This window comes from Rhododendron vialii, chromosome 4a, assembly GCF_030253575.1.
Source record: "Rhododendron vialii isolate Sample 1 chromosome 4a, ASM3025357v1".
In the NCBI taxonomy this organism is placed as follows: Eukaryota; Viridiplantae; Streptophyta; class Magnoliopsida; order Ericales; family Ericaceae; genus Rhododendron; species Rhododendron vialii.
The window spans coordinates 4,991,120-5,016,589 of record NC_080560.1 but is presented as its reverse complement, the minus strand read 5'-3'; the positions used below and the strand labels follow the sequence as shown (position 1 = coordinate 5,016,589).

Here is a 25,470-nt window from a genome sequence, read left to right as displayed (position 1 = left end):
TTTGCGGACCGGACAAACAATTTGAAACGGAGGGAATAATACCTAAGAAATTTCGAATGTCGAGACTTTGGAATGAGCATACATCACATTTTATACTAAGCTCCTCAATCACTAGGAAAGCCTTTACATATAATTTGATTTGAAAGTATGTCGCATCACACTTTTAATTAGAGGTGGCAAATGAGCGGATCTGAGTAGATTTGGACGGGTTGAAACGGGTTGCGGGTCAAATATAAGCATGTCGAATATGGGTCAAATGGTAGACGGGTTAAAACGGGTAAGGTCGAATATGGGTCAAGTCAAACCCAAACCTGCCCGACCCAACCCCCCTCTCTCTTCTTTCTTTTTTTCCCTCTCTTCTCCCCACTCCCCCTTCCCCTTTTTCCCCTTCCTTCTAATTAAAACTCAATTTTTTTTGAATAAAAACAAAAATAAGCCAAAAAGATAGAAATTTTAACTTAATTTTGTCTTTATTCAAAAAATTATCATACCTTTTCTATTTTTCTCAACGAGACGAATAAAAAAGTTATAAAAGATTGACACATAATTAACAAATGCGAATATTTTTGGGAATTGATAATGCCAAAACCCTTTTTGTTCCTGCCAAAACCTTTTTTGTTCCTGCCAAAACTCATTCATTGCATGACTTAATTGCCCTTCACTACATCATTTCCTTTACAAAAATACCCCTTAAAATCCCATAAGTGCAATGTGTTTTCTAGTTCTACGTTTCAAGCAAAAATGCAAGGATTCATGAGTAAATTCTAGAGCTAATTTTAGAAAAGAAGCAAACAAAAATTAAACATCAAGCAAAAATGCAATTCACGAGCAAAACTAGAGGTAATTTGAGAAGAGACGTAAACAAAAATCATCCCCTAGATTTGAAGGGGCATTTTTGAAAGTAAGTGGTGTAGTGAAGGGCAATAAAGTCATGCAATGAATGAGTTTTGACAGAAACAAAAAGGGTTTTGGCAGGAACAAAAGTGGTTTTGGCATTATCAGCTCCCTTTTTTTTTTGTCTTTCAAAGTGTGTGTGCCTGTGTGGTTGTAAAGGTTTGCCTCTTGGGAAGGGAGATGAATGTTTACGGGAATCGAACCCTGGTCATGTGCATAAAGTATGACAAAGATTCCAACTGCACTCCACTCTACGTGTGTGATTTGTAAAGGTTTGACTAGTAAAGGTGTGGACTCCATTTTCTCGATGGGTCCGGCTCCGGCATTGTGGTTCTCGGCACAAAGTATAACAGAGATACCAACTGTATTTTGTTTTGTTGTTTTTTTTTTACTTTGGACCGATAGTGTCCTTTTTACATTTATATATGATATGATATATTTCTTTCTGGTTTAAAAAAAATAAACCAAATGAAAAGGATTAGCACGATCGTTCAATTTAACCTGCAATTCATTACTCTCAGTCTTTTAAAGAAGAAAATTTCCACTATAATAATAGCACTCGTCTTTGGCAGAAAGGTCAATCACGATCGGTCAACTGAGAGAGTGATCACACAAGCGTAAAAAAAAAAAATTGTCTTTGGCAGCAGCAGTTTGGGATAAATGTACAAGCAGCAGTTGAGTCTTTTAATTCTAATCCATATTGAACCGATCTAAACCCATGTATATATGGGTTAATATGGGTTCAACCCATTATACAATAGGGACGGATTGAGTTGGATTATAAGTGGGCGAATTGAAAAATATGAATTGAGATTTTCACCTCTACTTTTAATCATTCTATTGCTATCTAAACGAACTTATATTCACGGCTATAAACAACTAGTACAAGTGATCAATTCATATCGCAAGGATTGACCTCTTGACCTCTTCCATGGAAGTATACAACGGTGGTCAATGAAGCTAGTGTAACATGAAAATGTTAAGTAACCCATGGTAGTTTTAGAAAATTACTTCAAAACTGAAGAGGGAAAAGCCCTTTAGGGTTCTGCGCAGTTCTTTTTAGAATTGATAGAAGGTTGGATCCTTTTCTACAAACAAGTTAAAATCAAACCAAAGGGAAGGTTATTTTCATTCATATATATATACCATGAGAACACCTAGTTTGACATAATTTTGTATGTACTTAATAAGCACAAGAATAACAGGATCCATATAATTCCGAATTAATGGAGGCACGGGCGGAAAGGATTGGAGCTACCCATGAAATAAAAAATATCCAATTTGATCCTAATAACATTTTGCAGCTACATCTCTCTTGTTTTGTGTGGCATAAAGTGTTCGATACATTAAACAGTCTTCCAAGAGCATGTTTGGATCATACATTTGTAGAGCGATTTATGTAAAAAGAATTAGAGATTTTCCCTTGATATTTCACCAACATATTCATGATCACAAATCCTTGATCCAAACATTGGCTAAGAAATAATGCCAGCCAAAACTTTTAGGGCTGCTAACTTACAATTTATCAAAATGCTTCAACTTTAAGGATTTACACTATTATATGACATTCTTTTCCACACATACAGGTGGCAGGATCTTAGCCCTACATCACTGCATTATGTGTTTCTTGCCACAGAGAACCATAAGTAAGCTCCTCCAAAGGAACCCCATAATACATATTTGAAAAATCACCAAATCCAATAATACCATCCAATTCATCCCCACAGGGATCCATGTACCAATTGTTCATCTCATTACTTGGAGAGGAGGGAGGGATCATCTCCACCTCCATCCAATTAAAGTCCTCAAGATCATGCGTGATCGAGCAAAAATCCAAACCGTACACCTGTGCAGCATCGAATGGTTGAAAACCCTCCAAGTCAGTACCCCACCCGAGTTCCATGGACAAATCATCACCGTTGATCAGGTTCGGATCAATTTCCGCCTCTAGAGATTTGATTACACTTGTTAATTGGCCGTTGTCGCAGTCCTCCGCATTTGGTTCTTCGAGTAAGGACATGAGAAGGGCGCCGTCGATTTCTTGGACTTCAAATTGATCAAAATCATGATCATTACCATTGACGCATGCCCAATGTTCAGGTAGTGAAACAGCCATAATATGGAGGAAGTTAGGGGAAATGGAAGGAACAAAGAAATTAGAATGGGAAAGGATTTGAGGCAATTCAAAGCTGAGGGCTTAGCACAATGACTATAACTCAATTGAATGAGGCCTTTAAATAGGTAATTTCTTAATGGGGTACATGCACACCCACCAATCATGTGCACATGCTAAGAATATAGAAAGAAGATAAATAAAAATTTGGTGTGTGTTTGTGCATGTACATTTGGCAAGGGGCAATAATATTCTTGATGAAAGAAATGATCAAGTGTTGATAAATGTCCACTTGTCCCACGAAACAGGGATCCGGGATTGCTGCAAAGTAACTCCTTGTAGAGCATTGCAGGGCGCATTCGGATTGTCCAAAAGTGTTTTCAGTGGTCCGATTAAAAACGAATGCTTTCAGGGAAAAGTAGACTCTTCCCCAACTCTTCTAGAGAAGAGTTTGTTTTCAATCCGGACCATTACCGAGATGGACAATTCGAATGCATCCTGCAGATGGACAGTTCAAATGCGTCCTGCAGGGTGGTTTAGAGGAAGCTGCTTTGCAGCACCCAGGGTCCAAGAAAGATGCTCTCCAGGTAAGCAAAAATTCTGATGAGTATATGACCCATAGAAAAGCCTGGAGTCGTTGGACACAATAGCACAAAGACAGACAATATCTTGATCAAGATAATGGTAGATCAAATCAAACGGCATTAAAACTTAGGTGGAGAATCCACTGTCACAAATTTTAAATTTTAGGAGGCATGTAGTGTACTAAAATTAGATGACGTACTTTAGGAGGGGATATCCAAACCAGTTTACAGGCACCTCAACTGTTTCTAGGAGACCAATCCCGATGTCAACTGCCTTAAAACTGTATTTGATACTTCCCAAAATATTTCTTGAACTTCCGCACTTTGGTGTTGTTTTTCCTTGGTAATGCATGGTGTCTCGGGAAGTTTGCACGCAATTTTTGCAACTCCTCCCAGAGTATGCTTAAATTTGAGGGTGATCACATGACCTAAAGAGTTGTTAATTGGCAAAGCAATATAACAACTTGAGATCTTAAGCGGGAACAAACTCTAAAGTTTCAATTTCACCAACAGGTCAACTCTTTGGGATTTCAGTATTTTTGTTATCTATATCCGTGTGATTTGGATGTTTTTAACTTTTAAACTTTTTGTTAGACTTTTTTTTTTGCATTTAATGTCCTTTTTTAACTTATAGTGATTAATAAAGATCAATAAAATGATAACAATTCAAAATAGGCTAAAAAAATTCTGCTTATTTAGTGTTTAATAAACTTGTATCAAATTTTGTCAATATTTTTTAGAAAAATTGTTTCTTGACATAGAGACAAGTAAGAGACCTATTACATGAAAACCCCAAGTTATCACCCAAAAAAATGCTAAAAATGTTTTCCCAAACACATGGTTCTAAAGTTGAAGAGAAACCAAACAAAGCTAAATTAATGAAATTAATAATTCATAGACAAGTGGGACATAAGTGAATAATGGGGGTTCGTGTTCCCTATATTTCTGGCCATCCAACTTTGAGATTTGGGCACATGGTGGCACCAAACGTGTTGAGTGGGCGTGTGGGGTTTTAGATCACAAAGAAAGTCATCTAATCTCATTGGTTGGCGGGTTTGCTCTCCACGCGATTGATCAGGATTCGATTTCTGAGATCAGACTGCAAGAAAGTAGTTTTTTGCATATTCTTTAGTCCTGGCGTGAATGATATCTACCTTTGACCGAACTAGAAAGGAGTTCAGATGAGGTGCGCGTAAATTGATCTAGAAAAAAGAAGAAGTCATTTCTATATTCTTTCTATGATTAAGTGGTGAATGAACCCTCCCATGTGACTAAGGTCCCCCTCAATGCACCAAGTACCAACTCCAATCCCTAATTTTGGAGAAATATTTCAGTGCCGGGTGGGTATATCCCACGTGGTACCGCTCGGCACATCCAGGCCGTTCAATACACTTTTGGACGGCTCGGATTGAAACCCTCTCTCTCCTCTCACCCCAACACTTTCTCTGTCATTTTTCTCTCTTCAAATCTGAGCCGTCCAAAAACGCAATGAATGACTAGGATGCGCCTAACAGGCACCACGTGATACCCACGTAACCCACCTGACACTGAAATTTTTTCCCTAATTTTGACCCACCAATTGGAAAGCATCTCCTTATCTTATTGATAAGTTAGGCAAAAGCTAATCAATAATCATACTGATTTCAGGACAAGGCAGTGAGGCACTTATATTGCCTATATTGGATAGCCACCCCTTCATTAGTAAGTGTTTCATTAATAAGTATAATAATCAGTGTTTATAGATCTAGAAAGACTATTATATTTGCCTAACAACGCACTTAGCCATCGCTTTATTAAAGAATTAATTGTTTGTTTCATTGATTCCGCGACTCAATATGCTACTTTTCCCCTTCCTTATCGTGCGGGTCGGTTGATTTCTGGTATTCTTTTTTAATAATCAGATTTTCGGCTGATTTACGTGCGGTTCTACTAATCTCGGAACCATAAAGTTAACGACCCAAAAAACCCTTCAATGATCCAAAGATTTGGAATGTTTGGCATTCGTCAGATTCGGACGTACAACATCATTTCTCGTGCCCACTCGGTAAAACTCTATGATTTCCGTCTTTCCGGTGTTATGAAATTTTTTATCGTCTTACGGTCAATTGGTCGGAGGGGATGAGGATGATTTTGGGTTGTCAAAATTTCATAGCTAATTTTTTTTTTGGCTGAGTAAGCTATGTTATGCATAAAGGGAGAGAGGTTTTGAATTTTTATAGTTGGTGATGCTATTCACACCGAACTTCAGTAGGACAAAGGCTTCTTCTCTATCTTTGGTCAGGATCATTTTGGTCTTAATAACTGTGTGACCATAAAACCAATCTGAAATGATTGGATTGACCAGAATCTATGATCTTCGCCTTAGATTAGCCCATCTTAGAAAACAGAGTCCCAAATACAGTGGCATGCAAACTTGGCTTGTATAGCCTTTCTGATGTACTGTTTTCTTTTCTTATAAAGGGAAGTTATGGAACTTTAAAAAAGTCCTTATTTTTTAAAAAAACAATTTCAAACTAAAAAATTATGAATTTATTGAAATTTAAAAATATGTAATATGAATCTTGTTTGAAAGGTCTCGATGAGATCTTTTATACGATGCAAAAAAAAATGAAAAATTATTTTTCATTTATATTATTTTTGAATTTGAAAATGTAAAATAAACAGTTTATTTTTTAAAAAGGTTTCTGAAATGGAGCCTAATAACTATCCTATACTGAATGGGCACCAGAGCGTAGGAAGGATGCTGAGAGCTTTTCTCTCTAGAGAGAGCTCTCTTTTTTTTTTCTTTCCTTTTTTTCTCAGCTGTCCCCCTTTTCGATTTTCCCCTTCCCCAATCGGCTTTCCCCATCTCTTTTCTCCCATGTTCTTCTCTCCTCCTTGTACACTCCCTCCTCCATGGTTGAGACTCTCTCCTTAGGGAGGGTAGATCTCCCATTTCCCCATTATTTTTGGACTTAGATGTCAAATCTATGGAACTGAATCTGGGCCATGAGCAGTTCGGCGGAGGCGGCGTCTACGGTGAGTTCATCCCTTCAGTCTACTGCGGCACGAGCTCAAGTTAGTGTGGCAGGTCATCTCGAAAGTTGCTCTTCCCATACCTTGCCCCTCCCCTTGGTCTCTCCACCCACTTTCACGAGTGTGATTGATGGGTCTGGCTCCGGCGTTTGGTTCCATGCGGCTTTTTGTTTTTTTGTTTTGTTGCTTTAGTTTGTTGTTTCTTATATTTTCGGACCGGTAGAGTCCATTTTTATTATGTTGTTCTCTTATATATAATATTTGCATTTTTTGATTGGTAAAAAAAATTATCACAGATAAAAAGGTGTCTACCATGGTTTATGAGGATTGTTATGCTACTGGAAAACTTTCTATAAAAATGTTCAGGAAAGGAAAATGATTGGTTCAGATACACAAATGCCATCCATGTCCAGGAATGTGTATTTGAATCATCCATTTCTCTTTTCTAGACATTTTCATGTATCCTAACATTTTCTTTACTTATTTTCGTAACTCCAAGAAAGAGTCCCGAACTTGAAAGCTAAAAAAAAGAAGAGATTCTGTAAATAAGTTTTACAGATGTGAATCCGGATTGTCCAAATTTTTTTTAAAATCTGGATCATGATTATTGAGACAGACGGGTGAGATTGTAATTAAAATCCGGACTGTCCATCTCTTCATTTCTTTTGCAATTATCGTGGGTATGGACTAATTTTAAAAGGACTAATCTCACCACCAGTTAACATCGGGACAAAACTCTGCATAAACTTACCCTTAAGAATTGATAGCATGAGAAGTTTATCTTGTATATTATAATATATACTTTGTTCGTCCCAAATTCTTGGTCCTCTTCCCTTTTTTGGAAGTCTAAAAAAATTGTCTATATCTTCTAATTTATAATATTTTTTATATCAAATATAGATCTTGTTTGATAGATGTCAATGAGATCTTTTATACGAAAATTTTAAAATCACTTAAAAGATTATAGATTGTAAAATATAATTAATTAAAAAATGACACGCATTCCAAGAAAAACAAGATTTTGGGATAGAGGGAATGTTTCACAATATTGTCTATGCATACAAACAAAGTAACATTCACGGTTGTTCAATCATATTTTCATATCAAGTTGTAGCCATTAAATCAATTTTTTAAAAAGATACGTGAAATATTCTACTACTAGATCGTTTTTTTAAAAAAATTAAGTAATGTATCTCTATTTAAATGTTGTCTTTTCTGATCCAATACGAAAACATCTCAAAATGATAACTAACGCATTCATCGTGTAGAACTGTATGGCAGAGCAGGAAGTCTATTTAAGATTATATTACGTTTTGACGTACCTTTAGCCGATGGGCATCAGCTAGTCTAATACGGAGTAGTATATATCCCAAAGACATGATCAAATTAAAGCGCTGTTAATCATGCTATTGCTGTCTAAACGAACTTATACGCATGGCTATAAACAACTATCACAAGTGACTAATCCATATTGCATTCGTCGTTACTCAACGCCCACCACTCAAATCCTCTCAAAACTCAGTCCTAAAACCAGCAAATATCTCGTTTACTGCAACACCCAGATAACGAAATATGGTCGAAGCGGAAATCTCAAAGAGGCCGTGTCTGTTTTCAGTCGTATGCCCACCAAAAGTGTCGTATCTTGGACGGCAATGCTCACTGCTTACGCAGATAATGGGCAAATTGAGGAAGCCCGGGAAGTGTTCGACAAAATGCCTGAACGAAATATTGCGTCTTGGAATGCGATGATAACGGCTTACGTTCGTAATATTCGTGGGACTGGTGAAGCTAGTGAGTTATTCAGGCAGATGCCCGAGCGAAATGCGGTTTCTTATGCTGCGATGATCACGGGTTTTGGGCTGGCAGGTGTGATGGAGAAGGCGGAGGAGTTGTATGCGGAGACGCCTGTGATTTGGCGGGATCCGGTATGTTCGAATGCTTTGATTGCCGGGTACTTGAAGACGGGTGAATTGAAGGAAGCCATTCGGGTTTTTGAGGGTATGGTGGAGAAAGATGTGGTTTCTTGGAGCTCAATGGTTGATGGGTACTGCAAGCATGGAAGGATTGGGGAGGCTAGGGATTTGTTTGATAGGATGACAGAGAGAAATGTGGTTACTTGGACCGCAATGATAAATGGGTATTTGAGGACGGGGGGTTTTCGAGATGGGTTTGAATTCTTTTTGGAGATGAGACGGGAAGATAGTGTAAAAACAAATCCTACTACACTAACCATAATAGTTGAAGCCTGTGGATATTGTGTTAGATATGAAGAAGGATGCCAAGTACATGGTTTGGCTTTGTGTATGGGATTTGAACGTGATGTCTTCTTGGGAAATTCTGTTATTACCATGTATTCTATGTTTGGCTGTCTAGATGAAGCTAGTAACGTATTTAACTGGATGAACAAAAAGGATATTGTTTCTTCGAATTGTCTACTTCATGGTTATGTTCAAGCTCAAGATACTGAAGAGGCTTATAGAATTTTTCTGAAGATGCCGGAGAAAGATGTGGTTTCTTGGACAACCATGATTACAGGATTCTCTAGCAAAGGCTTGACACAAAAATGCATTGAGTTGTTTAATCAGATGCCAGAGAAAGATGATGTTGCTTGGACTGCTGTTATTTCAGGGTTTGTGAATAATGGAGAATATGAGGAGGCCATCTGTTGGTTCATCCAAATGCTTCACAAGGCAGTCAGGCCAAATCCTCTTACGTTTAGTAGTGTGCTGAGTGCTTCAGCTGGTTTGGCAGCATTAAACCAAGGCTTGCAAATCCATGCTCATGTCCTGAAAATGGATATGGAATTTGATTTATCCATTCAAAATTCACTGGTCTCCATGTACTCAAAATGTGGAAATATACTCGATGCCTATGGAATCTTCGAATCCATCAGGGCACCCAATACTATTTCTTTCAACTCAATGATAACTGCATTTGCCCAAAATGGGTATGGAAATGAAGCAATTAGGCTATTTAAGAAAATGAAAGATGAAGGCCAAGAACCTAATCAAGTTACCTTTCTCGGGATGCTCTCAGCTTGTACCCATGCGGGACTAGTGGAAGAAGGATGGTACTATTTCAAATCCATGAGAACTGCGTACAACATCGAGCCAGGGCCTGATCACTATGCTTGCATGGTTGATCTCCTAGGGAGATCTGGTTTTCTGGATGAAGCAATGAACTTGATTAATTCAGTCCCATTTGAGCCGCATTCTGGGATTTGGGGTGCTCTTCTTGGTGCAAGCAGGACCCATATACGCCTTGATTTGGCGAATCTTGCCGCTCAAAAACTTTTTGAACTGGAGCCCAATAATGCAACGCCTTATGTGGTGTTATCTGACATATGTTCTGCTGCAGGAAAAGGCAAGGATGGGGAGCAAGTAAGAATAACCAAGAAATCAAAAGGGATCAGAAAGAGTCCAGGTTGCAGTTGGATTTGAAAGACGGCTAATTTGTTTTTGGCAGGGGATCAATCCCATATAAGCTTCCAAGGGATTGAAAGGACATTATGGACAATTGTGGATGTGATGAAACTACTGGATTGCTAAAGAGAATGAGAATTCCTTGCTTCACACAGCCAGAATGCAAAGAAAGTGTTGAACTCCTCCTGTGCCATTATCGAACTAATGGGAGTCTGCTCGTGGAGTTTTGGCCGAGTTTTAATTTCTGTTGAATCTGCGACTTTATCAAAGATTCAGAAACTTTCGGGTACACGAAAAAATGAAGTGAAAGGATGTAAACATTGTCATGGAGTAAGATGGTTTGGTCTGTTGGCAACTTCAAAGCACACATAAATTCCTGTTCTTTTTAGTCTACTTACTTACTTACTCAGCAGGGAAGTTTGATCATGTTATGTTGAACTTTATGTTCAGAGGATTCTATGGCGGCTGTGTCTTCTCTTCCATATGGGACTATTAGGTGGGTAAATTCTAAAAGGCAGAGGAATAAAGGAAGTAGGCCTCTACCCGTGGAGGATTGCGTGATGTATAGTCAGGTAAACCCCGCTTCTAATGTTATTCGTGTGACTTGTCTCATTGTTGATTGAGATCGAACTTTATATACTTTGGATCATTCATTCTTCTTTTAGTCTTCACATTGAAGATTAGGAGAAGAATGTGGATTTCAATTGGTTAAATTCTAAAACCATTAGATCACAGTTAGATTAGAGGATAAAATCAGAGACTTCAGGTTGTAAGAAGAAGATGGTGTAAAAGTTGCTAACATTTTTGGAAATCAACAAAAGCTAACCTTTGTCCCTTTTATGTCCTAGAGCCACGGATCCAAAATTTCTCAGTAATGCAATAAGAACAGAATATTGGAGTTTCAGGTAGATATGAAAAGCTACTCGGTAAGTTTGGTTAAGCTCATGAATAGTATTCCCCTCTTGTAACTTAAGAGCTTTAGTCAAGCTCAAGTCCCATTCTAGGTTTTACCGAAGTGACTTAAATTCTAGAATACCCACTTTACTTGGCTCATTCCAATTATTTAGCCAGTACAATTTCTATTATATTTTCCACATTTTCCTTAATTATTTTCCATTTACCATCTTATTATTTTCCTTTCTCTTCCATTTTTCCCCCAATAATCAAAGAAACCCTAATCTAAGTGAACATGTAGCCCTAGACAAAGCTCAAAGGAAAATAAGATTCATGTAGCCGACCCTAATTGATTGAGACACGAGGCTCAGTTTGTTTTGGTTTAGGGGTTTGGCAATGTAAGCTACCTTTGATCGGACCTGGGAGAGGAATAGTCGAGGTGCGCGTAAGCTGGCCCGAACATTCGTAATTGTTGAACTCAAAAAACAAAAAATAGTGAAAATTGAGCTCACCAAGGGCAAGGGCGGATAATTTTTGTCACATAAAATCAAGTGTATGTGAGCAGCGAGCCTTGGATAACTTGCAGGCCCGGACCACACAATTAGCTTTCTGTACACATTCAAGCATAATTCTATAAAAATGGATGTGGTTGTAGAATGATTGCGCGTTCAAAGCCAAAAACTTGTGTTTGTATTGTTGTCCTGTACCTTTGGGCTTTGGCACCCATGACCCATTGAATAATGGCTAGTTATGCACAAACTGCCAAGACCATTCCTCATCATATACCCTTTGAGATTCTGATAACATTCCCTCCACGTGTACTCATACAACCCATTGAAAAAATTCACAGTTGCCCAATGGACAAGTCTCCCCATAAATGTGTGGCCGTTAGGCACCCAATCTTCTGTATTAATGGCCAAGGCTTTTACCATATCTCTCAGTTCTCATCAGTTCTACATTGTTCTCGACCAAATTCAGCATAAACATGGCGGCTTCTCTCAATCTCTTCAAGCTGTCATGTCTCTTGAGTCTCCTGTCAAACTCAAACCTGGGCATCTCTCCGCCTCCGTCGTGCAGCCGCATTGAGTGCCCTAGCTATGATGTGGTTCATGTTGGGAATGGGTATGAAATTCGCCGGTATAACTCAACGGCATGGGCGTCAACTTCTCCTATTGAAGACATCTCTCTTGTTGAAGCCACCAGAACTGGTTTCTTGCAGTAAGAATTCCACCACTTATATATACACTGTTTGTCTGTTACTACATATCATAGAAACCCAACTAGCTCAATTACTGTGGCTAGGTTTCCATGCTACTATTTAAAATCAATTTGCTAATTGGTAGCTAGGATTTCATACCAAACTGTTTGACTACAGGACACACCGATCGTTGGGAATGTTAACTTAGGAATTTTCGGTACCCTAGCCTTGAATTTAGAAGATACAGATGCATCAAATCGTGAAACTAAAGCACAATCACTCAAGAATACCAAACGATTCACCCACAGTGGGCTACGTCTACGGTTACAGCAAGTGTTTTACTGTCATATAGACACCACAATTAGTTGGAGTTGCCCAATACTACAATTACCAACTTAGGTTACCGGTTTGTAAGAAATATTAAAAGTGCCTGCAAATAATCCGCCTCGGTTTCAAATTGGATTCACAAGAAATGACATGGTATAAGGGGAATGTACGGCTATCTGTATAATTAACTGATGCTATAACTTGTACTGTATAGTGAGAGGGGTGTGTAAAAAACCCGTGGACCCGACCCGACCCGAAGGGTCTCGGGCGGGGGTCGAACATGTGGTTCGGATGGGTACGGGTTTAGTTTCTGTGAAAAATCATATTTCGGTTTGGGGTTCGGGTTGGTGCGTTCCTTACCTGTGGGGTCGAGCCCGACCCGACTCGAAATAAAGAATCAGGCTCCCGGACGGTTCTTACCACATGTGCGGTTCGGTTTGCGGGTCCTAAAATGTTCTACCCTACATGGTCGGGTTGGGTTTGAGTTTCGGATCAAAACCGACCCGTCCGACCCGTGCACACCCCTATTGTATTCATTGGTGCTGATGCGGTTATAAGTTGACTGTCTTCAGCTACTAATTCTAGTCATCTCTATTGCAAATTGAAGGTTATCTAAGAAGCTTTAAACCTGTTTTTGAGGTCGGAAGGCTGATTCCAAGACTTGAATTTGACCCACAATGCCAGAACCGGTTCACACTTGCCATCCGCGCTAGCCACCAGATCACCCTCCCATGTTTATGAGAAAATAGTACTTACTTTTGCTTTTGCTGTAGTGCTAGTTACTTTCATCTGACTTCGTTCTGTTCAACAGGCTATTCGACTACATTCAAGGGAAAAACAACTACAAACAGACAATCGAGATGACAGCTCCAGTGATTACCCAAGTCTCACCAAGCGACGGACCCTTTTGTTCATCCTCATTCGTTGTAAGCTTCTTTGTCCCAAAAGAGAACCAAGCCGACCCCCCTCCTGCAAAAGGCCTCCACGTCCAAAGGTGGGAATCAACATATGCAGCAGTGAGACAGTTCAGTGGATTTGTCGAAGATTCTGATGTCGGAGAGGAAGCTGCCGCTTTGCGCAGTAGTCTTTCAGGCACTGTTTGGTCGGCCGCCATTGACAAAAGCCACAAATCTGAGACGGTCACCGAGTACATTGTTGCGCAGTATAATTCACCATTTGAGTTTGAGAACAGGGTGAATGAGATTTGGTTTGTGTTTGATATGGAGGATGGTAATGCAATGTGAGGAGATGGGAGACTTTGAATGCTGAGGAGAGTACTAGTAAGAGTCTTAGATTAATTAATAATCTCTTCTTGAGAAAGGATAAAGAGAACTCATGTGGAGGTCAATAAGAGCAAGTACACCAGAACATTTATAATACCTATTTTGCTATTTTACCTAAGAAAAGTATAAAAAACCCACTTGCAGCTGCTTCGGGGAAAGGACATGTATTTCCCATTTGTGAACAGTGGTGAGCTATTTCTACCGAAGATCTGTTCATCAGCTACCCATTAAAAAATTAGTTTCTTTCTTCTCTTTTTTCACTCAGAACACTATTCATATTCTCTCACTCACTCCCTTTCTCTAAAAGTAATAATATTTTAATAGAGAATATGTTAAATAAATAGTGTTGGTGTAGTGTTAAAAGAAATATGAGTATGTAAAATGAAAAATGTGTACTGTTCAAGAGTTTTTTTAACAAACGACCGGTAAACTTGCCCTAAGAGTCACCATTTTGATTTGGTTTTGCTACTGTAATGAATGTAAATTGATGGCTGACTTGGCTATTAGAGCATATGTATTTCATTCGAAAAGCATAGAATTTGATATGAATATTCTATTCTTATATTGCAAAATGGATTTGGTAGTTAGGGGTTTTGAAAACGTTTTTTTATAGTAAGTATTTAAAATCCTTCGATTAGAGTTGCTGAACGGACCAAACAGCTGGAGTTTGAGTTCGTGTCCGCTTGTTAAAAGCTCATTTGAGATTAGTTTATTACATAAAGAAACGAACCTTGGCATCTTTTTGAAGCTTCTTAAGCTTTCGAACTAACCTGCCAAAAGGCCTTTGGCCAACACCATCAAGTGTGTACTTAAGTTCCAGAAGAAATAAGATCATGAGTTCAACTTATCCAATGTACTAATCTAACTATTCTAACACCACTGACTTCTGCTAGGAAAAAAATTCTTTCGAACCAAGCTCAAATAACCTACTGCTTAGCTCGTTCAACCTAGATATGTAAAAAATTCAAATTACTCGAGATCGATTCATGATTTAAATTGAGTAATTTGACAAGAAATGGAGAAAAAAAATACTTATATTCTTGATTAACTCCTTTCCCTTTCTCACCAAATTTCATTATTTAAGTGAGATTTGGTGAAAATGTGCTCCCATTTCTTATCAAACAAACACTTTCATGTGAACTGTAAGTGGGAGATCGATGGTCCACATGTGATTAAACAATCCCGAAATCAAAATCCAAAAGTGGTTAGTAAAAGAAAGGCAAAAGAGATGAGCCACTTTACTTTACTATATTTCCATATGGAATGATGGAGGGGGAGACCAGCGTCTCTTTCGGCTTCTTTTTAGGCTGACCCTTGTTCTAAAGCCGAGTTAGGTACCAGTACAAGAGAAAAATTTATTGAAAGGCCCGACAAAACTCTTGTCTGGCTTCTTCGATTTCTTGATAAAGGGAAATATGATCGACAATGGCCAGTCTCGCTACTCTTTAATTGATGGCCCCCTATTTGTCGCCTTTGTTGATCTGGTTGAAGAGAGTTGTCACGATATAACAAGGTTTGTCAGTCTGTTCTAATTTGTGACTTACCGTTCTCTTTGCAGTACGCCGAAAAGAAAAAAGACAAGTGACATAGCGATCCCTATCAATACAATTGGATACCCTATCAATACAATTGGATACCGCATCTCGTCATCAACTCATTCCGACACTGTGAGATCCTATGGTCATGCCTTAGTTCGAAGGGAGGATCCTGCAACTCTGTTCCAATCCTGCGCACGGTTCTAACTTTTAAAGCCAAATTCACTATTTGTAAGGGAACCTCTTGGTAGGTACATAAGGAAAAAATTTCTTGTGGATTCCTTTAGGTTTTTTTGACTGGGACTGGGGAGAAAAATAGACGAGGCGCGTTTAAGTTGGCCTGAACATCCCTCACCTTCGGAAAAATAAAAAAAGAAAAAGGCGGGACCCCAATTCCACACAGAAGACTATCAGTCACAGGAAAACTCCTCCTAGCCAAGAAAGGTTAAAAACAGAGAGAGAAAATGGGAAGTACCAGTTGCACACCAGTAATCGATCTACAGAATATCCCATCGCAATCAGACGAACTGATTCTTGCGTGTGAGCAATGGGGTTGTTTTCGCATCATCAATCACCCGATTCCCGCGACCCTGATGTCGGAGATGAAGACCGTCGTGAGGTCCCTCCTCGACCTCCCGCCGGAGATCAAGCGGCGGAACACCGATGTCATCGCCGGCAGCGGGTACGTGGCGCCCACCAAGATTAATCCTCTGTACGAGGGATTGGGGCTTTATGACGTCGGCTCCACTGAAGCTGTTCTTGAATTTTGTTCTCAGCTCGATGCCTCTCCTCCGGAAAGGTCTTCTCTCTCTCTCTCTCTCTCTCTCTCTCTCTCTCTCTCTCTCTCTCTCTCTCTCTCTCTCGTATTGATATAGTCTTATGGATGATGGCAGTAAAAGAGGGTTTAACGAACAAATTTAAGAAGGTTCAAGGGGGGTGGTAACATTACCCCCATCTCTACGATTCAAGGTAGTACAGATATAGTCTTATGAATGATGGCGCGCAAAAGAGGGTTTAACGACGATATCCAAAAGGTTCAAGGGAGTAAGATTTCCGATGTAACCATAAACCCGTAGGAGAAAGCGGATAGAGAGATATAAGAGCTGATGAATACTGGAGATGACCAATTAAGGACTGAACAATGAAATCACGAAGATAGAAAAATCTGAGAGAGGAGAAAGAACGACAATATGTACATGCGAGGTAAAAGTGCAAATAAATCAGTAGGGAGAAGTAAATTGAGAAGAAAAAATTAAACCCGTAGGACAAGGTAGCATTTTTCATACGTATCCGTAGGGTGATTCCAGATAACCTCTCGAAAAGTTGCAGAACCGATTGCAGCCACTAGTCCCTTGCTAGGGACGCCGTCGACTGAGAGTTTATTGAGACAGAGAGACGAGAAAGTTTTAGAACGAAGGATCTTTTGGCACGGGCAATTCCTAGTTTTTTTTTTTTTGAAAACTTGGTAGGTCCTACATGTACATTCCACATTTGTTGTATGGAAACACAGAAGGTAAAGCAAAAAATGGTGAAATACATCCTGTGATAAAGTTCATCGCTTTATTATTGATTATCATGTTACGCATATAGGGACACGATATTGAGGTATTCTCAAGCTGTACATGACCTAGCTATGGAGCTTGGGAGCAAAATAGCTGAAAGCATGGGCTTGGGCAAGGATCTGTTCAAGGGGTGGACCTGCCAATTTAGGATAAACAAATACAGTTTCACTCCCGCATCTGTTGGGTCATCCGGGGTCCAAATCCACACAGATTCTGGATTTCTTACCATATTGCAAGACGATGAGAACGTGGGTGGTCTTGAAGTGATGGACAAGAAGTCCGGTGAGTTTGTATCGGTTGATCCCATGCCGGGCGCCCTGCTCGTCAATCTTGGAGACATTGCTACGGTTGGTTTCAATTTTCTCTTCCCTTCTCACTAATCTGTGGTTTTTTTTGAATTACTAGCCGTAATGATGTGTGCTTTAATTTAAAATTCTACGCGTCTAGAAAATGGGAAGCACTGCTGCATTCCCTGAATTTCTAACTTGGAAAATACTCAAAGTGGAATCCATAGACCGGATTCACTCAGGGTGCGATCCAAGTCATAACAACTACGAATCTACACCATTCATCTCACTTTTTTAGGCATTTTTTTCAGGTTAACTTCTGAGTACAATGTCACTCTACACAAAAGTTATGTACAAATCTTGGTGGCGTGACCTTTTCCACACATTTTCAACTTTCGATTGTGTAGTGCCAAGAACCCAATGAGCAGTGGATAACTTCTATTTTTCATGTCGAATGCCTATTAAACAACATGAGAAGCACATAAATAGTTGTATAAGTGTAAAAAATATGTAGGAAATTCAGTTTCTAATTTAGCTTTCTTTGTACTTGGTCCATTTCCCAGTGTTTAGCATAGCCATTGTTAATTGTGATGTATTGAAGGTATGGAGCAATGGAAGATTTTACAATGTGAAGCACAGAGTACAGTGCAAAGAAGCAACGACACGGCTGTCCATTGCTTTATTCATGTTAGGGCCAAAGGAGGCAGCGGTGGAAGCCCCGCCGAAGCTGGTGGACACCGAACACCCCAGGCTTTATGATCCTGTCGTTTTTGAAGAATACAGAAAGCTTAGGCTTTCCACTGGTATGAGAGCTGGAGAAGCTCTTTCCCTGTTAAGCCCTTCCAAACACTAAATGTAATTGACTTGGTGAAAGGCCTCTTGTTGATCATTGGTTGTAAATTTGCAGGAATGTGCTTCCAAATTGTCATTGGTTTAGTTTTTAACTCATCAATCTTCCACCAAGGGAAAATTGACACAGTTGTATATCATAAGTACTAGTGTTGGAGAAGAACATCCGCCCTAGTCGGATTCTTTATGCCCCGAACAAACACAACGCTATCTGTCTTGATGCAGATTTCTGCTACACCATTAGCAATAGCCCACTTGAGAATGAGCAATCTTGCCCTCACTTCCACCATGGCTGCCGAAGTTGCCGACAAAGACACCGCCTGTTGCACTTCACTTCTCCCTTGCTCATCCACCTTAGCCCAAGCAGCAGCAGCAGCAAGAAAGGATTCAGCATCCCACGCTCCATCTGATACAAAAATACAATGATTTAACATTCTGTCTTCCACTCCTAGCTTTTGAAACTGAGGGGACAATTCACTTGCTGCCTGCTTACTCCGACCCGCTAACAAAGAAACTTCAGCAAGCTCGGTTCTCTTCTTTTCTGGGTTAAAGCTCAGCCTTGAGCAAGTGAATCTCAGCCAAAGCATCATCAATACTACATTCTTTCCCACCATCGGTATGGGTCTTACTAGGTGCCGCCTTCAACCATCCTGCTAACCACTCCCCTACCATCACGGGCCAGCCAACCTCAAAACCCTAACCTAAACAAGATGCTCTCCATAATCTTTCTCTGAAAGATTAACGAAAAAACATACTGTATGTTCTACTGTCTCCGGAGCATTTCCACACAGCGGGCATTCTAACTTGAAGTCAATAGCTCTTCGCGGCAGCACATCTTTCACTGCCAAAATTCCATGCACCACCCTCCAGATGAAAACTAGGAATTTTGGAGGAAAACCCCAAGACCCACACCTTACTCCACAACCCAAAGGGCTGTCCCTGAACTTCTCATAGAACCAAACAAAATACTGTCGTTTTAACCAAAAATACTACCATCTTTAGTAGGTTCTCAATTTGGAGGGCAAAGGCGGGGCCATCTTGTCCCACCTGTGCTCAGGCCTGTCTACATGTCTACAATATATCTCTTCCTATTGTCTTGTAGATACGTAAAATATCTTTCAATAATTGCTGACATCTTGAAAGTTTGACATTTTAAAAAAACATACACTAAAATTATCTCAGGTCCGGAGGGGAAATCAATAATGAATGGTGATGTGTTACATCAGTTTTATAATAATTTGGTGTGACACAGTTTTGACAGATCAATGAGTTCTTCTCATGAGTCAATGGGCTGTCATTAGATTATTTTAAGGGTACCCAAATGAAAGCGAATCTATATCGTGTACAACCTTAAACAATGTTTTCATATGTTTTTTTTTTTTTTGCATTGATTTGATCATCTCAATAAAGATCACAGTCAAAGTATGATGATGAGTGCCAAGAAAATCTTTATGTAAAAGGAAATTTTTTTTGTTGCATCACACTTAAGCTATGTTTGTTTAGACGTAAAATATTTTTTTTGATATTTCGTGTTTTATAGTGTAAAAAATTAAAAAAATATTTTAAATGTAAGAAAGTCCAAATTTACCCACGATTTTTCCATTTTCTTCTATTTTGCATAAAAAATCTATTCAAAATTACAAACACAAATAAATGTGTATCAATCCAGACATAAAATGCATATGGACTCGTCCAACAAGAAACACAATTTTTAGTCATCGTCGGATCGAAAATTTTTTCTTCCTCTCACCAGCCCGCTCCGCCGCCGCCGCCATGGAAGAACCGCCCTACCTCCCAATCCCACCAGCATCCCGATCCTACTTCAACAGATTCACAAAACAAGACTTCTTCCCTTCCCAATCCTTCCAAACCCTCTCCTCCTACAAACTCGCCCTCTCCCAGACCCTCCCCCGCCTTCGCAACCGCCTCGCCGCCCGCTCCACCGACTCCACCGAGCTCACCACCCTCAAAGCCCACAGCGAGAACCCCATGCACCGCTGCCTCACCTGGTGGGACCTCATCTGGCTCGCCTTCGGCTCCGTCGTCGGCTCCGGCATCTTCGTCATCACCGGCCAGGAAGCCCACGACCACGCCGGCCCCGCCGTCTCCCTCTCCTACGCCGTCTCCGGCCTCTCCGCTCTCCTCTCCGTCTTCTGCTACGCCGAATTCGCCGTCGAGATCCCCGCCGCCGGCGGGTCCTTCTCCTACCTCCGCGTCGAGCTCGGCGACTTCCTCGCTTTTGTCGCCGCCGGGAATATCCTCCTCGAGGCCGTCGTCGGCGCCGCCGGACTGGGTTGGTGGATGTTTTGTGATTTGAATTTCATTGTTTATTTGATTTCACCGCATTTAGAGGATCTCCATCTCCGGCCCTCACTCAAATTTTAGTAAAAATATCATTTTTTTTCTAACTCAAAGTGTCGAGGTCAACTTACGCTGACATCGACTATGGACTAATCTTGGGACCAATCCCACCGCCCACTTGTAAAGAGTCCAATTAAAGTCGGAGCAATTGCTCCATTTGGATCGGCTCCAAAGGAGTTGATAGCACTTTTGAGGTTTCAAACCTGAAATCTCTGGAGGGAGCAAATCCCTATGTCACATGCCTTGACCACCAAGCCAATGTTGGGTTTAAGTAAAAGTATCATTTGGTATGAATAACTAAATTGGACAAACTCTAATCTAAGAAAAAGTTGAAGTACTTGCATAGTTGTGAATTATGAAGGGTAAAATGAGTAAAGGTTATAAATTTAAGTAAAACTTTATCTGGTTTGAATTTGAGTCAAAGACTATAGTAAGTTTAGAGGACTTTTACTCAGAATTTGGTTATGAGTTAATTAAGCGGTGCTCTTACTTAGTTGATTTTATCGCATTTATATTTACGAATTGTCATGGTATACTTTTGCGGTGTAGTCACATTGACTGATTGACCGATGGAAATCAATCATGAACATGATGATGCTGGCAGAGTTACAAATTCATTTGGAACTCCTGCACCCAATTAAATCATGCTCCATTGTTGATTTAAATGCATTTAATTGTTATATAGGGAGTATATTGTTGTATACATGTGTTTCGGGGGAGGATTAGGAATGGCGGCGGGTCAGTTTGGCCTGGGTTTTGTGGTTACCATGCCCAAACTCAAAGTACTTATCTCATACCCAACTCCAAACCGATACCCGACGGGTATGGTTTTTAGTGCCCCATAACCAAACCTTACGGAGTTCAGTTTTTACCCAAACCACATGAAACCGTCGAACCATTAATGAAAGAAAAAAAAGTATATGCTGAATTTAAAATTTTAAATGTCACGAGATTTTACCGTTAATCATCTAACTTTTTGGGGTTTGAGACTTTAAGGAGACCATGGTGCATGCTTCTGTGGTGTATGTGTACAGGCTAGCAATCAATAAATGATTTTCAAGTTTCTATGGAAGACTCTTGAAATTTTTGAGGAGTTTGAGAGGAATGAGAGGAGAGGAAATGAAGAGTCACTAAAAAACTTAAAAGTGAAAGTTATATGTTTATGTTTGTATGTATGTGTGTCCTGTTAGTAATATTTATATGGATAGGTATCGGTATCAGTTTCGGGTTTGGTTTTTGTTCGGGTTCGGTCCAGATACTTGCTTATACCAAACCAAAACCGAAACTAGTAGGGTATTATGATTATAAAACCAAAACCACCCCATGGGTGGCAAATTTTTTAAATAATCAACCCGATCGGGTTGGATCTGTTTGGGTACCTGTTGGTTTCGGGTGAAATTGCCATCTGATGTTTTGTTCATATGCTTTGAGTTTGTTTGAGAAATTTCTTTGAGTATTATTTTGAGCATACGGGCAGTTCTTGGTTTATGGGAATTCTTTTGCTGCACACAAACTTTTCGAAGGATCGTCGTATCTTGGGAATGGAGCATCATTCAACTCAGTGCAAGAGGGGACGTTTCTTCTCTAGGTAGAACGCTTTACGAGTATCTCGATCCATGAGTTTTCTCCTGCACTCTTAGTTTTTAATTCAAGTCTGGTTGCATATTAGTCGTGTTGTGTTGTGTTGTTGTCTCCGATTATTTAAGTTTACAGAAATTCTAAAGAATATTTCCAACAGGTCGGTCTTGGTCGTCATACTTCGCCAGTATAATCAAACCCGACAACACCGACTTTCTTCGGATTCGAATCAATAAATTTGCTCCAGGTTTCAATCTCTTAGACCCTACGGCTGTTGGAATTTTAGTGATCACTAATACCATAGCTATGACTGGTACAAAGAGAACATCGTGTTTGAATTGGATTAGCTCTATAATAAGTGCATCGGTTATAGTTTTTATAATAGTAATGGGATTTGTTCATTCAAAGAGCTCAAATTTGACCCCATTTTTCCCATATGGGGCTGAAGGGGTTTTTGAAGCTGCAGCAGTTGTGTACTGGTCTTACACCGGTTTCGACATGGTTGCAACCATGGCAGAAGAAACCAAGAACCCATCTAGAGATATACCAATTGGGTTAGTGGGTTCAATGTCTGTGATAACTGTGGTGTATTTCTTGATGGCATTGGCACTAACCATGATGGTGAAATATACGGAGATAGATGTAAATGCAGCCTATTCGGTTGCATTTGATAGAATTGGTATGAACTGGGCTAAGTATGTGGTGAGCATTTGTGCTCTGAAGGGAATGACTACAAGTTTGCTAGTTGGGTCAATGGGACAAGCACGATACACAACTCAAATCGCAAGGGCTCATATGATTCCGCCCTGGTTCGCTCTCGTTCATCCCAAAACGGGGACCCCCATCAATGCGACTCTGTTGGTAACGTTAATTAGTTGTGTTGTTGCCTTTTTCTCTAGCTTGGATGTGTTGTCGAGCGTTCTTTCGTTTAGTACGCTCTTCATTTTCATGCTTATGGCTGTTGCATTGCTTGTGAGGCGATATTATGTGAAGGATGTCACTCCAAAGAATGAACTGGGGAAATTTATCGCGTGTTTGTTTGTTATTATTGGCTCGTCAATTGGAGTAACAGCTCTTTGGAATTCAAATAGTAGAGGATGGATTGGGTACACGGTCGCGGGTCTGTTTTGGTTTGTGGGTACTTTGGGCATGATGCTGCTTCCTAAGCAGAGAGTTCCAAAGGTATGGGGGGTTCCGCTTGTTCCGTGGTTGCCGTCTTTGTCCATTGGGATGAATCTGTTTCTTATCGGATCACTGGGTCGGGTGGCATTTTTCAGGTTCTTCATATGCAGTGCCGTGATGCTTCTTTACTATCTGTTTGTTGGTCTCCATGCTACTTATGATCTTGCTTATCAGGATCGACAAGAATCGAAACTTGGAGATGGAAAAGGAAATGACAATCAAGTGACAGCATCCTAGTATTACTCTCATTCTTCGATTGTAGTTGACATTGCATGTGATGGAGACGAAAAACAACCAACATACTACTAGATTTACTGTGCATTCAAAAGAAAATGTATATTCCTACCCTGTTCCTATCCGATTTTTGCCATCTCGTAATTAATACAATGTACATCAATTTTCTGATTGTGTATTGCTTCACTAAGAAGTCTGGGTAGTAAATATCCAATTCTTGTTTCTCAGTTTAGACAGCTTAAGTTTGTGCAATGTCATTCATAGCTTAAACTCCTGTTTTAGAGTTCAGCGTTCAAGGCCTCTTCTTCAGAAGCAAAGATGGACCACTCCAATATGTGCATTCATTTCTGCCATTTTGAGGATTAATGCTCTTATTGTGCATGAACTTCTTCAGACTCTCGCTAGAGAAGGGTAAATGGGAGATGCTGCCAAGCGCCCTGTGCTTGGCAGCGGTGCCGAACTGCTCATCTCGACATGGACGGCTTGGATCTAATCCGAGTGGAAAAAGATCCGAGCCATCGATTGCAGACCGCTCCACAGTCGGCACCGGAGGTGCTTGGCAGCATCCCCGGGTGATATAACTTCTCTATGCCTTGGGTTGGCCGAATTCATAGATTATCTTTAAGATCATACCAGTCAACACCTTTATCTTCGAACTCGCCAAACTCCTTACTATTCTATCCGCTAAAAAAAAAAAAAAGAAGTGTCTTGCGGGGATTGTGGGTTTGTGTGATTGAGGCACAACATGACCTGCTATGAAACACAATGATCACATCTTAGATTCAAAGAGTGATTCGAACCGTTAATTTGTTTGACTTGTCAAGTTTTTGCATCTTGGGGGGTGTGTGAAAGATTCGCAAAATCGTCCCAACCCGAGCCGACCCACAATGCATGACACCAGTGGTTGGGGAGAATGTATCGGTGCCGGGTTGAATTGACCACTGGTTAAGTCTCCCCAGGTCCACCCAACCCACTACATACTTGTAGTGAAAAATACCACGCACCCATCCAGTAAACTTTTGAAATCTTAATCTAGTTTTTGTTCTTAAACTCTCTCTCTAACATCCAATGGTCTAAAGAGTTGTTCGTTGCCTTGGTTAAATGAGCCTTGTTAATCTTATAGTAGTATATATGCTCTCATTTTCTTGTTATCTTATCTTAAATTCTCTCTCTTCTTTTAGAATTTACTACTTGCCCAACCCACCTTATTCCATGGGTCTAATTCGCTGAAAAACTTAACACCGATCCGTTGGTTTTGAAGCTGTGCGGGATGGTTGCAGGTGTCAAACTCTACAATATCAACGGTTCAGATCCAATTTTTAGTACATGGGATGGATTGGTTAGATTCAAGGAATAAGAAGAATCAGGGGAGAAGATGAGGGCATATCGGACTTTTAATGCTATATATGTTAATATAGATGGAAAACATTACAACAGGAGTAGGGCTGCTCGTGGTCCGGTTCAGTTCGGATTTCTAGAAATCCGAAGACCAAACCGCTAGTCACAGTTTTTACAAAATGAAATCCGTATTTGGACTAAAAGTCCTACGGTCCAATTCTAATCCGATCCGTGACTCGCGGATCGGTTACGATTTTGTCCACGGATTTAGCAAAAATAAAGCTCAAGTATATATGCCACAATAAAAGGGAAGACGGTTACATTCAGAATTAAGTTTAACACCACCAGAAAGTATTTGTTACATAAAGTAAACTATCAAAGGCTTACTTTAGAAATCAAATTCAAAAGAATCTAAAACACTAGTAGGATTGTATCATTATAGTACATTACATAACATAAAAGAACCGGAAAAGAAACGACAGAAAGGAAACGAACTACTGAAACTCAAATAGGGTTACCCGTAATTTATAAGAAAAAACTACGATTTACTCCCTATATTTTATGTACATCTACACTATATCTCATTATTAAGATAAAATACTAAAATTAGTGGAAAAAAGTGTTAACATTACTAACAATTTATTATATAAATACACATATATATATATATATATATATATTATTTATATAAAATAAATATCTCACGGTCCGGTTCGGTTAATCAACGGTTTTGTAATGAAAATTCGTGGACCAAACCGCGAATCACGGTTTTCTAATTTTTCAATCCGTGTCCGGACCATTAATCCACGGACAA

At 39.8% G+C, this 25,470-nt stretch overlaps 4 protein-coding genes across 4 annotated transcripts; all 4 read left to right on the top strand.

Annotated features, from left to right (window-relative positions):
• Positions 1–7,899: 7,899 nt before the first annotated feature.
• On the top strand, positions 7,900–11,712 carry LOC131322651 (pentatricopeptide repeat-containing protein At1g53600, mitochondrial). Its single transcript, XM_058354048.1, is given in 1 exon segment — positions 7,900–11,712. A coding segment is annotated over 1 exon segment (2,145 nt). The 5' UTR covers positions 7,900–8,009; the 3' UTR covers positions 10,155–11,712.
• Positions 11,713–11,831: 119 nt separating this feature from the next.
• On the top strand, positions 11,832–14,311 carry LOC131322652 (uncharacterized). Its single transcript, XM_058354049.1, has 2 exons — positions 11,832–12,140; positions 13,259–14,311. The coding sequence occupies exons 1-2, from the start codon at positions 11,908–11,910 to the stop codon at positions 13,689–13,691; spliced, it is 666 nt and encodes a 221-aa protein (XP_058210032.1). The 5' UTR covers positions 11,832–11,907; the 3' UTR covers positions 13,692–14,311.
• A 1,287-nt stretch (positions 14,312–15,598) lies between these two features.
• LOC131322338 (2-oxoglutarate-dependent dioxygenase DAO-like) lies at positions 15,599–18,103 on the top strand. The gene is made up of 3 exons (XM_058353639.1): positions 15,599–16,064; positions 16,856–17,174; positions 17,716–18,103. Exons 1-3 carry the CDS (start codon positions 15,730–15,732, stop codon positions 17,965–17,967), a joined length of 906 nt encoding a protein of 301 aa, XP_058209622.1. The 5' UTR covers positions 15,599–15,729; the 3' UTR covers positions 17,968–18,103.
• Positions 18,104–19,646: 1,543 nt separating this feature from the next.
• LOC131322821 (cationic amino acid transporter 8, vacuolar-like) lies at positions 19,647–23,490 on the top strand. Its single transcript, XM_058354325.1, has 2 exons — positions 19,647–20,256; positions 22,063–23,490. Exons 1-2 carry the CDS (start codon positions 19,737–19,739, stop codon positions 23,319–23,321), a joined length of 1,779 nt encoding a protein of 592 aa, XP_058210308.1. The 5' UTR covers positions 19,647–19,736; the 3' UTR covers positions 23,322–23,490.
• Positions 23,491–25,470: the final 1,980 nt, after the last annotated feature.